Source organism: Plutella xylostella, chromosome 5 (genome assembly GCF_932276165.1).
Source record: "Plutella xylostella chromosome 5, ilPluXylo3.1, whole genome shotgun sequence".
Taxonomy (NCBI): domain Eukaryota; kingdom Metazoa; phylum Arthropoda; class Insecta; order Lepidoptera; family Plutellidae; genus Plutella; species Plutella xylostella.
The window spans coordinates 2,150,729-2,168,456 of NC_063985.1; the positions used below are offsets into that span (position 1 = coordinate 2,150,729).

The window sequence follows — 17,728 nt, forward strand, 5'->3', positions numbered from 1 at the left end:
CTAGTAAAATCTATCCGTTACGCCATCTCGACTCCCATTCGTGTGGCCGAGGGTTTGAATTTTGCCATGTACCAATAAATTCTATAGAAATAAGGAATTGAAATACAATTTATTATAGTTAAGTGCTTGGTGCTTAGGGTTTCTCTGATGGATCGTATCAGAAATGAGGTTATCTGTCAGAGGACTAAGGTTATTGACATAGCTGTCAAAATATGCAAGCTGAAATGGCAGTGGGCTGGTCATATCTGCCGAAGAACCGATAACTGTTGGGGTAGACGAGTTCTCGAGTGGAGACCTCGAACAGGCAAACGCAGCGTGGGACGCCCTCCTGCCCGCTGGACTGACGACCTTAGGCGGGTTGTGGTTGGATGAGGAAGGCCGAGGACCGAGTGTTGTGGCGCTCCTTGGGAGAGGCCTATGTCCAGCAGTGGATGATTATTGGCTGATGATCATGATGATGATAGGTAAATGTATGTATATGAGTATGCGGGCGCGGGGGGATGGCGCCGCTCAAATTTGACCTTGTCCAGAAGGGGTGAATTTGCCGCGATGTATTGAGGTCGACGTACTAGACATCAACATTGCGTCCACAAGCATCGCGCAAATTCAAAATTCATGCCGCACCACTCTTAAAGCCGCAAATGCCTATATATTAAAATTAACAGGTAAATCGATCACCTTTATACTATATTTTATATTGTTTTTGGGTAGGATAATTTGGTGATATAAAAAAAAAAATTGAACACTTAGTTTTGGGGTCAATGTTTATATTTTAGTATAGCATAATTTGGTGATGGTTTATCCGTTTTGGCGACGAAAAAGATTTTCTATTGTAAACTTGCAATTATTTGGAGGCGTGTTTATTTATTTTGGAACGTAAACGTTTTTTTTTGGGGTTTCGATTTTGGAGTTGATTTAATTAATTTGGTTTTAATTATTTTTTTTGGTGCAATGTATTAGCGTACAATTATTTTTTTTGGTGATGATTTAAATTGTACCCAATAAATAAGACCTCAGTGGTGGCGCGGACTCTATCTAAACATTGCCGCCTCACGTCCCGCCTCTTCCGTATTATGGTAAGATATGCGAATGCAGTCACACAAAACTGTCGAGATAAGCGTTTTGTCTCTATGTACGAAAACCTTATGTGGATAAAAGCTTGTATTCTTGTATAAATTGAGTTACCCATGTAGAATACGAAGAATTTTTTCGTAAGGTTACGTCACGCGAATTATCCGTATAACTACTTTTGGTGTTACTTGTAAGCGTTCAGATATTTAGTAGAATTAATTTTATAAAGTACCTACTTGTTACGTGAAAGATACCTGACTTATTTTATAAAAATATTCTTTGCTGTAACCGCAAGGGCCCCCACGCAACCGCAACAAAATGTTGTTGTCTTCTGATATTCTCCTCTTACAAACCATTTACGAACAAGCGCATTCAATATACGATCGTATTATTTGATCGGCGGAGATCCCCGGTTCAGTTTCACGTGATATTTCAGATCCGATCTGCTCCACGACCGTGTCCTCATATTGGATCGAGTTCACAGTAACGGTGCGTTCACAAGGTACACGTTATTGACGATTCGTAAGAGTTCAGATAAAAAGACGATATGTCATTTTTACGTATGCTAAAAAAATACGAATCGTCAATATAACTTAAGCTCGTACTTATACGCATACTGTTTTGCTGGCGGATTTTTTTGGCTTGAGACAAATTTGTGATGGTTGTTTGTTTCTGGCAAATTTCATTAGTACCTGTGTCTGCTAAATAGGGACAATCTAATACGTCAGACATGTTCCGTGTATTGCAGTAGGTCACAGGGGAACGTAGAGTAATCCATGTCATCTATCGAGATTGTACATTTGTAGGTACACTTATCCCTCGATTCAGGTATAATAATTATAAGAATTATGACTAACACAAAAAGTGAATGAGAAGAAATAAAATGAAATATCCATGTGCCTCAATTCTATTATGATTTTATCAAATATTCCGTTGATATGATAGACACCCGTGATACCGATTCCCTCGCGGCGGCATCGGTAGTAGGTAGGTGCCTACAAATTATTGGAATATCGGAGTAGCGCTCGCCACTTCCAATTTCCCGCCCACTTTCCAACATTATCTGGTGGCGCTAAATATTTCTACACGTGTCGAGATAAAAGGTATCAGTTTTCCGCTCCGGCCGAAAACAGAGGTGTTTTATTTGTCGCTCTTTTGGCATCATTGTCAGTGGTTGAATTCACCATTGCAGAACTAAAGACTATATTAAATATGTATTTACTTTAAATGTATACATATCAAATACATCTACGTTGTGCACTGTTGATCTTGGTAATTCGAAATTCCCGGCGATTATTCACAGTTAGGCACATTCACAAATTTTAAGCCTTATGAAAATAAGTAAATAAATTAAATTATTTGAGTAAATAAATCAGTCGCTTCGCTTATCATTATGGATATAAGTAGGTAGTACCGTAACCCATAACCGTATAACCCATGAGTCCCGGAGTATAGGCAGGATATTAATTAGACTTAGCCCCTGTTCCACAATGTCTGGTTAGTCGCTACCTGTCGGATAAAATACATGCTGTCACTGTCTAAAAAATAATAACAGAGAGTGACAGCATGTATTTTATCCGTCAGGTAGCCACTAACCAGACATTGTGAAACAGACCCTTATAATAGGAACGTCATAAATCGGTAACATATCCTGTATGATATGATACCTAATCCCGCTTTAATAGCTACGAGGTACCTAGGAATAGGATAGATTATATTATTAATGAATGGTAAAACCAACACTAAAATGTTATTATTTAATGTTCATAACAGTTTCGCTCCGTTAATTACTGTTAGCTTGTGTCCATCAAATAATATACTTTGTTTAGTTGTGTGTTTGTTTTCGTTTGATTCTGATAATTGAATATGTTCGGAGCTGCGAGCGTTATTTGTTATGGTTAAACAAAGTTCTCATTTTCAGCATGATTGAAATACATATTTCTATGAATTTATCTTGTTAACTCAAAAAAAAACTATTACACACAAAATCATAATATTATACTTAACAAATAACGCCAACAAAGAATGCCGCAATATGTTTTTTTATGTAACGTACGTAGTACATACATGTATCGTAGGGGATGCATGAAAGGAGCCTTCCCGAATGATGTATCAACTGTACCTTATTATCAAGTGCACCCTGGGTAGTCACACTGTGTGTCGTATACACTGCTGAACTGCACAATTCTCTGTAGTAAAATGTAAATGTGTGTGTTGTTGCAGGGCGGCGCGGCAGGCGGGTGCTAGTGCCACGCGCACCCTGGAGCCGACATCAGGGACATGTGAGTATATCCACATCCTTGTTATTCTAGTCTAGTGGAAAAAGGAATCCCCTTAAATGTAAGCGTCCACCTTTCAGTATCCTACGGATCGCATTAAACGGATTATCATACCTAAATGTATGGGGAAACGACGTCGGCAATGCTGATGAAGTGTACGTGTGACGCACTTGTGTGAATTTCTATACAAATAATACTGAATGCGATGCGTCCGTTGCGTACGATACTGATAGGTTAACGCTTTCCTTTATCATGGCTACTTCAATTATAGTTATAATACCTCTACATATTTAAGTATAATATTATAATGTTTAAATATGGTTTATGTTCACAATTGTAGTTTCCTCCTTCATTGCCGGCTTGCCAGTTTTCAGCCGACCATGCATTTTCTATAGCGCATTAGCATAAGCCAGCTTGAAAAATAAGTCGTGCCGTGGGCTAACCTTGACTTGTTCATGGTCATTATCATATTTGCATACACAACATACATGTGTGTTTACCTAAGTCTCCAACATAAATACACTGGCGCCTGCACCTATTTGCATTACTGCACCCATGTATCGCGAGCTCTTTAACAGCTATATTTCTGGTAAGTACTCTATATGACGAAAAACTAAGCTTCGGAGCTCTGCTGCGCGAGCCACGACTCTATCGTGTTGTATTAAACGTGCCGAATGCACAGCTCTCGTTCGTTTCGTTTTTTGTCAGTATAGAGTAACGCTCCTGAGCTTGATAAATAAGTATCTGCCAATTCCTTGAGTCGATATCAGCCCAAGCATAACAGACAAGATTTACAGGGGTGCAGGAAAATAATGTCCTTAAATGATTGATAAACTGTAGCTTACATCAGTTACAGTGTAAGCACTCTAGGCGGTCAGCTACTGTGAACTGTTTGATTCCTAGACCTGCAACCTAGCACAGCGTCTTTATAGTAGATATAAACTGGTTTTATGCACGAGTTTATCGCGAATAGCGATTTAATGACGATTATCTACGTCGTTAACAGTGCCGTGCAGCCAGGACACTTTATTTTATCATGCAAAGTGCTCCTAACCTAACCTAATAGTCGTCCGAAGCGCCGAAGCACAAGATATCAATAAAACGGAGTGACTATACGAGCGGAGCCACCCCGTCCGCAGAGAAAATTAATTTACCCCACCTCGTGTTATGTATAACCATGGATATTGCCCATGTCTTGCCCGTAAAACTTTTATAGCGTCACTGTGAATATAAGCGATGAGCATATCACTCTCGAAGCTTCCACGAGGTTAACACCTCCATGTTAAAAGAGGTCTTCGAAAAATCTAATATGAAAATTCATGATAATTTTACCCCGCTCAAGATTTGATCATTTCGTCTGAAAGATATTTTAAATGTTTGTCTATTGTGTGAATTTCAGAAATGATACAATTATCCTTAATTAAACATATTTATCAAACTAAAGCATGTACGTTTTCTCCCAAGTATACAAGTAGGTATTAAGTATATCTGAGGACATTCACCCATCATAACATTCAACAAGTTCCCAAGACTCCTTCCACTTTGCCCCTGGAGATATCGTTCATGACGTCATTATTATAAGCTGCTGAAGAACTTCTGTTCCAATTCCAGACTTATGTTCCCCAACTTCTTACATTACTATTTTTTTTTGTATAAATGCTTAATCGTCTTCCGACAAAGAGCGAAGTTTTATGTTTGTGCGCGGTCGTAGCCGTATGTGATACTGAAACGTTTGATTATTTTGTTTGGTGATTGACCTTAAAAACAAATTGTTATTATTTTTCCCGGCGATGAAGCTTTCCCTCGGACATAAAATCTATTACGCATGGAGGACGCAATTAAACATTAATGGGGAGTGCGCCCCACTGGCCGCTCCGGTAGTTTGTGCGTTTGTTGTGAGCTTTGAGTCAAATAGCTGCAAACATGGACGATTTGACGCACGCATTCGAATCTAGTCTAGCTTTAGGTTACAGTAGATGATACTAGTCTCTCTTTTCAGCGTCTCTGTGACACACGATGGGGTGTGAGGTCTGGGTTACCACCACCGGACATTATCAATTAACAACCCAAAAGCAGCGTTGCTCGTTTCAAAATCTGACGTAACTTCTATCAATCTGACAGATGTTTGATAGGGGAGCGACGCTGCTTAAGGATTACTAATGTTTCGGTAGTGGTACGGTAGCTAGTCCAGTTGCAAAACGTCACTCCTTTCGTGCACATAGTAGCCAGAGAGACCTTCTCGTTAGAGAAGTGCCTACTTACGTTCCTTGAGTGCGAATGAGAGACTAAATAAAACATACGTTTGAGCTTTGCCGAAGAGAATCGATTTGATTACCGTTACTAGGTACCTATCGACACGAAATTCAGGCCCGGAATTTTAAGTGTATCCTTTAACTTAAGTACGCACCTGAGGGGTATATCTGTCTGGATTTTATTGCCACTTTAGAAGGCTGCTGGGACGTGATGAACATTTGAATCTGTACATTTCAGTAACTTAGTGTTAAGTAATTTATATAATGCTGAATAGTTCAAAGAAATTTTAACACATACGTAGAGAACGCTGTTTCTAGTTACCGTTGTCATTGAAAATGTTTGGGATAAGTAACATCTACTCACGAATTAATTTTCAAATACAGCGGTGTGTGAGCACAACATCAAAGACCTGAAGCTCAGCATGCATTATCAGCTGTTGCCTCCAAATATTCGGCAAAATCATTCTCTAATAGTATAATGCTATTAAATTATATTCGTAGTGATTCAGCTGCAAGCGGGATTCCCCTACATTCCACCGAGAACAGAGATTTTCCCATCAAGGATTATATAACAATCGATTTCATGCTCTTCAGACTACATAATTTATTATTTCCGTGCCAGAATACTGTTCATGTGTTCGTATCTCCCGTATTCATGGCATTACTACATAATAAATAAGTTTTCGAGGTGTATCGTATTGTGCGTTAATTAATAATGATATACTCGTATTATGGATTAAGGGGATCCCTAAAGCTAAAATGCTAAAGTCGGCTTGATATACTTGATTAGATTGGAAAAACGGTGGCTTCTATCACATTGATAAAAATATATTTTGTAGCAGAGGGTATACTGAACATGTTATTTGCTTATAAATTGGTGCAGGATTATAATAAGTATGTTAAAAAAAATTGCAAACACACCATGTCTTTTGCCATTTTTTGACTTATTATGAAAAAACCCTCGAAATCAGAGGGCCCATTTTCATGGAATCTTATATGTATGTGTAGGTAATTAAATTCTTAACAAAGTTACCTTAAAGAGTTGGATTTAATGGACCAGAAGTCAACTTTTTTTGCAAAAAACTAATAAATTCCGGTTTAAAAATGATGACACCGTGACAGATTTCAGATTTCTTCAGTCGTCGCCCTGGTGGCGGCCTGTTAGGAGCGATACCCACGCCATTTTATTTTTTATCAAATATTTCACAAAAACTGATTAAATCAACAAATTATGACTACAAGTATTATAATACATATGCATTTGCTATGGAAAGTTAATTTTCTAATCATTTTAGATGCAGAAAAGCCGAAAATTCTTAGAAAACATTTCGCCTTTTCGATTTGTTTACATTTTTTACTATAGAGTTACAGATGCATAGATAAAGGTAAACATTGCACATAAAGACACTTATTAGATTCTCCGAATAAGAACTATACGGTCAATGCAGTATGCCAAAGCGCGAGCCTGTTTATATTCTGAGGGGTAATTTATTTTATTTTAACGGTTGTGTATGGTAGGTAAGCTACACAATATACAGGGTGTTGAAAAGTAAGTTCATAATTTGTTTTATTTGAAACCAAAAACCGTAGTTAATTAAAAATATATATATTTTAAGATGTGGTAGTCTGTACACTACAGGTTGTTAAAAATAAGTAAGTATTTTTAAAAATTGAAGATCTAAAATTTACATAATTTTTTAAATCTATTTTTAACAAGCTTTGCAAAAAAGCGGTTAAGTGCGACTGTATCTCGCCATGAAAAAAATTAAATGTTTACTGTAGCTATGAATTTAATGCGTTACAAGTGGAATAAAATACCGCATAATATTATGTACAACTATGTAAGAGCCTAGTTTAAAAAAAAAAAACTCATAAGAAAATATTAAATACACAGGTTTTTTAACCCCTGAAGGAAATAGAGGGGTGTTATAAGTTTAAAGTAAGGGCTGAATTTTTTTTTTAAATTAGGGTGATAGGTAATGTATATTTTTAATGATTTTTTCAAATAGATAAATTTTATACCATTTTTAAATTGCCATAAAATTACCTATAGTTATAGTTATAGAAAAGGGCAGGGCTACCAGTGCCCATTCGCCACTGCAACCTAAAAGATCTATAAATTATGACTCCCCATGCCGAGTCTCACTCTACAGGCCCAGGTCTTTTATAAACCTGATATTACCTATACAGGATGTTGCAAAAAGGGTATACTGTGCCGAAAGGGTTTGACTCAGGGGTTATTCTGAACAACTTTTGTTCTCCAAGTTTTGGAAATTCTCGAAAAATAAATTCGGTCTCTATAGTAAAAAGTCACGTGATCGAATAAGTTTCTATGTAAAAGGTTTTGTTACGTGAATTTTCAAAATTGTAGAAGAAAAGTGGATCAGAATGGCACCTAAATCCACTTTTGGCTAAGCTTTATACCCTTTTTTCAATACCTTGTAGGTATAAAATATCGTCAGCGTCACCTTAGATCGTAATCATCGTAACTCCTCGTGACCAAATTTTAGAGGAGACAAAAATACTGTTTTATTTGTAGTTCTAGTTGGCATACTACCCACCTAAAGTTTTTTTTAACTAGCCTAAAAATGATTTGTTTAGACAGTCTATCTTCCTGTTCAACCGCAGCCTGAGTGCCAGTGACTCAATGACTGAAAGGAGGCCATTAGTGCTCCTAAATAAATAAAGCAGGCCTGTAGATTATCTTTCAATGTACCGACACATCTGATTGCTGTAAGAGCCTGATAAGCTCTTCGAACGAGTCATACCTCTGTGGTGGTACGGTTTCGACCTTTCGGACAGTCAGTTTGGGATCCGAAATGCGGATTCGAATAGTGGGTACAATACTTTGCGTTCGTTCACTTTCGGAGCAGGATAAGAACCACGGGCGAGTTGTTGCGCTGGCTGTTTGCTTAAAAATAGTAACCGCGTTCAACTCTATCCCCTAGAGGGCGAACCTTTAGGGCGGCTCTTGTATACCATCATCTGCAGAAAATTGACAGAGGTCATACGTGTCTAACAAGTACATTAAGGATGCGAAAAGAGAGGGTTTGTTTTCACTGAAGAAGTTCAGTTGCGGAGTTCCACAGCGGTAGGTCTTGGACCCCTCTGCTGTGGAACTTGGCATACAACGCGGTCCTGCAAATCAAGCTCGCAAACGGCGTTAGCACAGTGCATTTTTCTAATGTCACACAGGTCGTGAAGTAGGCTGAGAGCCTCCTTCGGGGATGACATCCCAATGATTCATTACGAAAAAATTGCTGCAGCTGTGCTCGCCATGCAGTGCATGGGCTACTTCCGAATCTGGGGGGCTGTTGCAAAGGAGTCCGTTGCCTCTATACGGTACGGGTTCCGTGCGATCTATGATCCTTCCGGGAGCACCTGTCTTGTCAAGTCGAAGAGAATGGCTCGTATTCGACGCAACCTGCAGTACTGGTGGGATTGGTTGGAGGACAGGACACCAGGAAGCTGCAGCAGCCGTCATGCTGTGATTCGACGCATAGATGCAAAAAAAAGTTGAAAGTAACTTCATGTTAATAAAATATTAGATCTTAATTTAACAACATAACATTGCAAAAAAAAATTAACATTGTTGAGTATGTTATTGTAATTTACTAAAGTAGTAATAAAAACAAAGGCTTATTGCATAGTTTTCGTTCACGTTCGCCTACATCGCACGTTGTATATGAGAATAAAGGGTATAATTACTAAGTTTTCTTGTTTAAAAATCACGGTTTGGGGTTTAGAGGAAAACAAATGGTAAAATGCGGAATACAGTTTTTTTTTTCGAATAAAGAGGAAAACATGTGAATTCAAAAAACGTTTCTATTGACACCAAAGAGTACTTTTCGCCGAGAAAAGTGGAGTTACAATGTTTGCGATCTAAAGTGATGATAGAACTAGAACTTATTTTTTCAGTTCACCTGCTGTTGAGTGAAATCGTAATTAGGTAAATGACTCCTTGACATGAAAATAACTTTTTTTTTATAATCGTTATAACAAAACCGTTTTTTTTAATACAGCAATATTTGTAGGTGTACTTACAGTGAGCAAAAGAGCGCAGCAAGGTGTAAATTTTTTGGTTTTTAAGAAACAAAAATATTATTTCTATCATATCCCAAATACACATAAGTACTTAAAAAAAAAATACACACTCTCGCCTTGTACTAATGTACTCCCTTGCGGGGGTACTTACATGTTATTATTTTTCTGGTGACCTCCCCATATCCCTTTGCCAGCTACGTAACCTTTTGTGACACCCTGTATATGCAGAGTTCTGCAAACTACTGTTCTGCTTTTGAAACACCAAAAAAAAACAGGTCGTCTAACTAAAAGGTCACGTGACCAAAAAAAAATTATATGAAGAAGCGTTTTTTTCATGAATATAAAAAATTACGTAGGATAAAAGTTTTTCAGAGTGACGCCTGAGTAACGCCCTTTCGGCTAACTATACTTTTTTTATTACACGGGGGCAGAGTTTAATACAACACCCTGAACTATTAAACTCTGATAATATTTTCGCGATTTTTTTACATTCTGATTTCATTTCCTGGCTTAGAAATAACATCAATAACATGCTGCACACGTAGGTTTCGGCATAGTATTAAACCCTTTTTGCAACAACCTGTATAAATATCGGCACGGGTACGACTTTATATATAATTAATTATTAAATATTAAAAATACTTTCAAATAAAAATAAATATTTTCGTATCACAAAACAATATTACTTACTTAGTATATTTTTAACAAAGTGGCATGTCTTCACTTTTATGTTTTCGAGTACTATGTTAAAATTTCATGTCATTGTCCGTAGAACGCCCCGCATACCTCAACCCCCCCTCACTAGATTTGACAGATTCTGATTTTCTTCCAGCTTTAGTGACAGCCTTAAGACAGGTTGAGATAGGCACATAAATATATTCAATTTAATTTAAATGATAAAGATCCTTAACAGTCGACGGGGAAATTGTTACAGTTATTGTATAGAAAATATCCGAGGAACCGCGAAACTGTGATTTTAATTTTAGATTAAAATGGAACCATTCCTAGAAAGCGTCCGGAAAAAGTTGTATGCAAAGCAATGGCTACCCTATTCACAGCAGAACAGTTCGGTATCGTTGCGATCTATGAATTTGTTGTTGGTGGTACCTTATGTAGTCTTCTTCTGTTCCCCTCCTCTCTATTATAGGCTCTTCCTCTAGTAGCCTTTATGTTAGGGTATCAGTTTGTTGCATACCAGACATCAAAAACGTTGAGTAGTTTTAAATGTTCAGTCTATAGCACTAAATTATTCCTAAACGCTAATGCTGAAAATGCTAGCTTAATGATGCCGTCGACCATAATTGTAGTTCATTCAACAGCGCATCAGAATATCACCAACTCAAAACTTAAATATGGTGTATTGTGTTTAAATTTTAAATTAAATGTTTATAACAAATGGCGCCATTTTTTGCTTTTTGTCGTTGAAACTTTTTCATTGCTTTTAATAAGCGTATCAGTAACATTGTGTCTAATGTGTTGTATATCCCCGCAGCCGTGAAGCGGTCGTGGCGGCGCCATGGACGACACGGGCAGCAACAAGCAGCGCCAGGCCACCAGGGTCTTCAAGAAGAGCTCGCCCAATGGGAAGGTAAGTTATATGTGACTTTATACCTCAGAATATAATAACGGGCTCTCGTTTAGCTCTATCAGCTGCCGCTACACGGGTTTGTTATCGACATAGATGAGCTTCACTATATCTCGATTCGCTATAAATATGGCGCTGTGATTGGTGGAATGTGCATCAAGTAAGTTTATCGAAGTCGATAACAAACAAACAGTAACTGCTGCAGATGCTAGGCGCCTGGGATGTCACACTCGGGCTACATCATTATCTAGCTAAAGTAAATCAGACTGATTCAATAAAAACCCGCATACGCGTACGTTACTCTGGGAAGGTTTAGGTCCAACAGTGGATAAAGTATAAAAAAACAGGTGCAACTAAAGTTTCATTCCTTATAATTTAAGTACGTTTTGTATCTCCGCAAAATTGCCAATATAGAAGTGAGCTTGCATGCGTAAGAGTACGCAATATAGCCATGAAAGCAATACCGTTATGGTAATGTGAAATGGTTGATATTATACCCGTGTATAATATTAAACTACTTATGTATTTCTGAAGTTTTGTTTGCATAGGTACTCTATGAGTTTCTAGATATGATAATACCAGTAAGTTTACTTAGGTACAACAACGTACAGTCCATATTTATGATAATACCTATGACGATAGAAGCTAGGTCTTCCGAAAACAGTTGTCAAATTATTTCTTACTTTTAAAACCGATTAGTCGGTAGAGACCACTTAACCGTTCGTCCGATGACATTAGAAAAGAAACTGAACATATTATAAGTACTCTGCAGTGCGTTGACATAGGCTGATGATGATAATAGTGATGAAATCAGATTGAATTGGCCTAAAAGCCTCGCCTCTGTTTTCAGATTTAAGTAGGCACACGAACTAATATACGGTGAAAGCTTTTATTGCAGTGACCTATATCGAAAGTTATGCAAATTGATATTGGCATTTGGATTTAACAATTTAACTGCCACTACGGTTGATTAATAGCTAGAGCCCCATAGTTTGCTGGTCGATGAAATATCGTATAGTCCGTCTACTCCATCTCTTTGCATACTGGGGGGTTACTCTACCTCAACTCTATGTCGTTGTATTAAAGTGCCGATGCCGAGCGCACGAAAGCTCTCGTTTGTAAGTTTTTCGCCAGTATAGAGTAACCCTCCTGCCCCGATGCAACTTTGAGCTTGAATAATTAAGTCAGTACTCTAGTGAAGCCAGTACCGGCGTTAGGGTAGGGCGCGTATGGGCGACCGCCCAGGGGCGCCGGACTTTAAGGGGCGCCGTTAAGCGGCGCCCCTATATACAGGGTTATTGGTAAGTAGACCTGATCCTTTCAGGAGGTGATAGAGGAAGGCATTTCCAGTCGATTGAACCCTATAATGCATTATGCGAAACTTAACCATTTCTAAGATATTTAATATTTAAGTTTTTTTATTTTTTTTGCCAAAAATGTATGATTAAAACCGAAAATAAAAATAACTAGCCATATTTTAATTTTTTTTTGATGTTTTGCATAAGTAAAACCTAAAAAAACAAATAAATCAAATTAAAAAAGAATTTCATATGTCATTTTTTTGTGCACTTCAGTTTAAAAACATTGTCATAAGCTTTCAAATAAGATAATTCAGTATCAAATAGATTTAGATGGATTTTTAACCTTTTAGTTCAAAAGGGTTGGCGTTATTTTTGATGGAGCCGAACACAGCTCATTCTTATTCATTCAATCGGTACACGCACTTAAAAACAGTTATCGCAATTACATATTTTAAAACAAATACATACATACATACATCCATCCTGACGTCCCTCAGCAGGGACAAAGGGCCTTGAGTAGATTTCTCCATCTGGCTCGATCTTGGGCAGCGGCTGCGAGATCCTCCCACTTCATTCCCACAACTTTTGCCTCATTCTCCACAGAACGTCGCCAGGTTGTTTTTGGGCGGCCCCGTTTACGTTTTCCGGTTGGCTGCCAGCTGAGCACTTGCTTCGACGGGAATTCTTCGGGTCTTCTGAGGGTATGACCCAGCCACCTCCATTTTCTTGTGAGGATTTCCTGTTCGATGGGTTTCTGCTTAGTCAGCCTCCACAATTCCGCGTTCGAAATGGTTCGTGGCCAGTGCTTAAATCCGCAAAATTCGCCTTAGGCATTTGTTGATAAATACCTGTAGCTTGCTGGATAGGCCTTTCCGAACGAACCATGTTTCGCAACCGTATTGCAAGACTGACTTTACGTTAGACTCGAAAATCCTCACTTTTGTACGCCGGGTCATGACGTTAGAGCTCCATACCGGCTTTAACTGGGCAAAAGCACCTCTAGCTTTGTTTAGGCGGGTTTCGATGTCCATCTCTGTTCCTCCTATTGGGTTCACTACTCCCCCGAGATAGGTGAATTTCTCAACCCGTTCGACATATTCGCCATTAATTTGGAGCGGCTGGTTATCAAGGGAGTTAAGACGCATCTCCTTGGTTTTGCCTATATTGATGCGAAGGCCCTCTTTCGCAGCTTCCGTGGCTAGGTCGTTTGTCTTGGACTGAAGGTCAGAACGTTTTGTAGAGACTAAGCACAGGTCATCGGCAAAGTCGATGTCTTCTAAGTCTTTGCCGTGAGACCATGGTAAACCCCTTCGGCATTTGCAGGTCACTCTACACATAAAGTCGTCCAGGACCATAAGGAACAGAAGTGGAGACAGTAGACATCCTTGTTTCACACCTGCAGACACTGGGATTGGATCAGTGAGACGGCCTTTGTGCATCACTCTACAGGAGCACCCTTCATACAGACACTTGATGAGTCCGATGATCTTCTCCGGTATTCCTCTCTTTTTGAGTGTGCGCCATATGCTGGACCACTTCACTCGGCCGAATGCCTTCTCGAAGTCGATAAACAATGTAAAGACTTCACATTGCACTTCGTTGCATTGTTCGAGGATCATTCGGATTAGATTTAGTTGGTCTGTGCACGATGTACCTGTCTGAAACCACTCTGCTCTTCTCTCAAGTGTGCGTCCACTGCACTAGCCATCCTATTCAGCAAGATTTTGCACAAGATCTTCGAGCAGACCGGTAACAAATTGATGCCCCGCCAATTCGAACAGTTCGACAGATCACCTTTCCTTGGTAGTTTTACTATAACACCTTCTTTCCAGCTGTCTGGTACTTGTTCTTGCTCCCATATCGATGACAGTAGCGGTAGCAACACGTCTGCAGAAACTTCTACGTTAGCTTTCAGAGCATCGAAAACCAATAAACGCAGTAATCAGGCGGTCCACGCTAAGTTACGAAGTGCATGTTTTTTTTAAATAAATATTTATTTCTTTTCATATTATAGAAATTATTCTATTATCCTTCGCCTTTTTTCGTATGGGTTTGAATTGCGGTTAGGGGGCGCCGTAGAAATCTCGCCCAGGGCGCTGGTAGTACTAAAACCGGCACTGAGTGAAGCTGTTATGCTTGTAGGTTTGTGTAGGTGTTTGTCGTTGTACCAACAAAGTCGGATTAACTGATAGTGTCACGAACTTATTAAACTGTCTAACACCTCGGATATACATACGGAAACGTATTTACTGTTGACGAAAACGCATACGAATACGTATCGCTCTCAAAGATGTTGTTTAATTTGATAAAATTCATAAATTTTCAGCCTAATATTATTTTTTAATTGCCATTCTGGGCAATTAGTAAAGTTTTATCTGAAATAAAATTTAAGTAGGTCTGTTACCTACTGCTCCAATTAGTTATCATATTATGTACCCTGAAGTAACCACTGGCCCCTAGCCAACATATCCCATATCCCTTTCGTTTGAACCTACCAACAATATAAGCTAAATAAAAGTAGCAGTAGCAACTCTGTTATTAATAATACACTTTTCCTCTCTTCCAGATCACAGTGTACCTCGGAAAGCGGGACTTCGTGGATCACATCTCGCACGTGGATCCAATAGGTGCGTGTGTTGACACGAGCTCGCCCAAGCGTGCGCTATTTGCGTGACTGTATTTATACTGCGGGCGGAGGCTTAGATGCCGTGCCTTTATTGAAGTTCTTGCTTAAACATCCCCACGTGTGTTCCATTTGATTCGCCTTTTTGCTAGAGGATTCTGGGAGTAAATATTCTAGATTCAAAGTCTTATGAAAGTCGATTTGGCTTTGCTGGTAAATACTTACTTAACTTTATCACTGTTTTTGTGGCTGCTCAGTTTTGTATTTGTTTACTTTGAGCTTTTGATTTTACTTACATATTTTTTTGACCTGTACATTTATACATTTCGCCTTGGAAGAAAAATTACATGAATGCATTAATTAAACGATATGTGCGTTCATGCACCAATCAGATGTCCTACAATATGAATTCTGCTCAGTGATCAACTTAAGGTCGGATCACATTGCCGCGGTTGTATTTTACTGACGGCTGTTTGAAGCGAAGCTGCTTGTTAATTCGTAATTTTTCTGTGGTGGTTCAGCACCTTTAAGATCACAGGATCGTGAGCCGTTCAGTATTCTTTGTATGAAACCTCCTTACTGTAACGCACACTTATGCGAATCGTAAAGTAATCCCTTCGCCTCGGCACAAGCTCGGGTGGATGGCAATACGGTGACGATCCGTTTACGTTACGTTTTATATACTGTGAGCTATACCTTCTGTTCCTGGTCTCCAGATGGCGTGGTGCTCGTGGACCCCGAGTACGTGAAGGAGCGCAAGGTGTTCGGGCACGTGCTGGCCGCGTTCCGCTACGGCCGCGAGGACCTGGACGTGCTCGGCCTGACCTTCCGCAAGGACCTGTACCTCGCCGCTGAGCAGGTAACGTGGGGGTGGTGGTAGCCCCACTGGTGTGCAGGTGGCGTGGTGCTGGCTGGTGGGTGGACCAGATAACAATTCGTTCTTTGACAGAGAGTGACAAAACAGTTCAATAGCTAAAGCGTCCAATAACTTTTTTATGAATAAGTGGGGTTAGTTTTTATTCACAACTTTATTATATGGAAATTTTGAAGCGTGATATTTTCGAAGTCCTTAATTAGCCTAATTACCAAACTCTATACAACCGAAAGTTGGCAAGAAATTTTCTCATTAAGTGCAAGTTTTACAATTGACTTTTTACTGCCTAGCTAGATTAACGTTAGTTTCAGCTAGACGCACGATACTGAATTGTGTGCAACTACAGTAGAGGTAGGTATGTATATCTAGGGTAGATCTTGGGTCTTTATCAAGCAAATGCGAGATTCTTTTTTTCTGTAAAATTAAACTACTGACCTCATAAATTTCTCTCCAACATCTGCTTAAATAATCTAAGTAATCTTACTGCTCATAACTTTATACGATCTCCGCTGCAGGCGTTTATATGCTGCGGGGGAGTCTGAACTCTGCGCTGTGTTTCGAGTTTAGCTTCTAATATTGCTTAGATTAAAGTTCGTACAGCAAGTCTGATGAACACGTTTAGATACTCGTAATACTTTGATAACTGCAACTTTCCGGAATTGTGCAACCGATCCTCTTGATATCAAATTTCGCCAATGGAACCGCTTATAATGAACAATAGGCGAACTTATCGCAAAGAGCGATCTGTTACAGGCAACCTTGAATATAAATAACATATAATAAATAAGAAACAATAATCCAAATTAATACTGATACACTACCCAACGGGCCCCAGCAAGCGCTGGATCCAAGAGCATCTATTACGCAAGCTGGTCCCGTAACTTAAAACTTTCCCACAAAATGAACTGCACATTTAACACACTCCCTAACCAACAGATCTACCCGCCAACGGGCCCCAGCAAGCGGCCGCTGACCCGCCTGCAGGAGCGTCTCGTCCGCAAGCTGGGCCCCTCCGCGCATCCCTTCTACTTCTCGCTGCCGCCGCACTGCCCCGCGTCGGTGACGCTGCAGCCGGCGCCCGGTGACACCGGCAAGCCGTGCGGCGTGGATTATGAGCTCAAGGCCTTCGTGGGCGACACGCAAGATGACAAGCCGCACAAACGGTGAGTCAACTGTGTGTATATAGAGCGTGAGACACCCCCGTGGTTCTAAGACTACAAGCCGTACAAACGTGGGACACCCCCGTGGTCCCTTCTACTTCTCCCTGCCGCCGCACAAACGGTTAGTCTACTGTGTATATAGAGCGTGGGACACCCCCGTGGCGGATTCTACGACAAGTCGCTCAAACGGTTGGTCAACTGTGTATATAAAGAGTGGGACAACCCCGTGGTGGGTTCCACTTCTCACTGCCCCGCGTCGGTGACGTTGCAGCATTTTAGAAGGAGATTTAGAGAGGTAAGCCAGAACCCCCCCTACCCTACAGCGAGAACGAACGTTGTTTATATACAGGGTCTTGCAAAATTGGTATATTATGTAGTCTGAGCCTATCTGAAACCTAGTTAAACATTGTGAGATATGGCGTTTCGACTTTCTCCGTGTTCGGCATCATAAGGGTCACAGTGACAGTTAAATAAAGTCCATTTTCTCTCCACCTTTAATTTGCAAGGTGCGGGTGCCTATATAAATAGAGTGAGTCGCC

General features: G+C 39.7%; 1 protein-coding gene across 4 annotated transcripts in view; it reads left to right on the forward strand.

Moving 5' to 3' along the window:
• The window catches only part of LOC105383930 (arrestin red cell), a 75,605-nt gene that overhangs the window by 43,815 nt on the left and 14,062 nt on the right, over nt 1–17,728 (forward strand). For all 4 annotated transcript variants that reach the window (XM_048633343.1, XM_048633344.1, XM_048633345.1 and 1 more), the window contains exons 3-7: nt 3,295–3,353; nt 11,139–11,234; nt 15,099–15,159; nt 15,872–16,014; nt 16,966–17,192. In XM_048633343.1, the coding sequence (XP_048489300.1) occupies nt 11,163–11,234; nt 15,099–15,159; nt 15,872–16,014; nt 16,966–17,192 (503 nt within the window). In that variant the 5' untranslated portion in view covers nt 3,295–3,353; nt 11,139–11,162. The remainder of the gene's footprint in view (nt 1–3,294; nt 3,354–11,138; nt 11,235–15,098; nt 15,160–15,871; nt 16,015–16,965; nt 17,193–17,728) is intronic.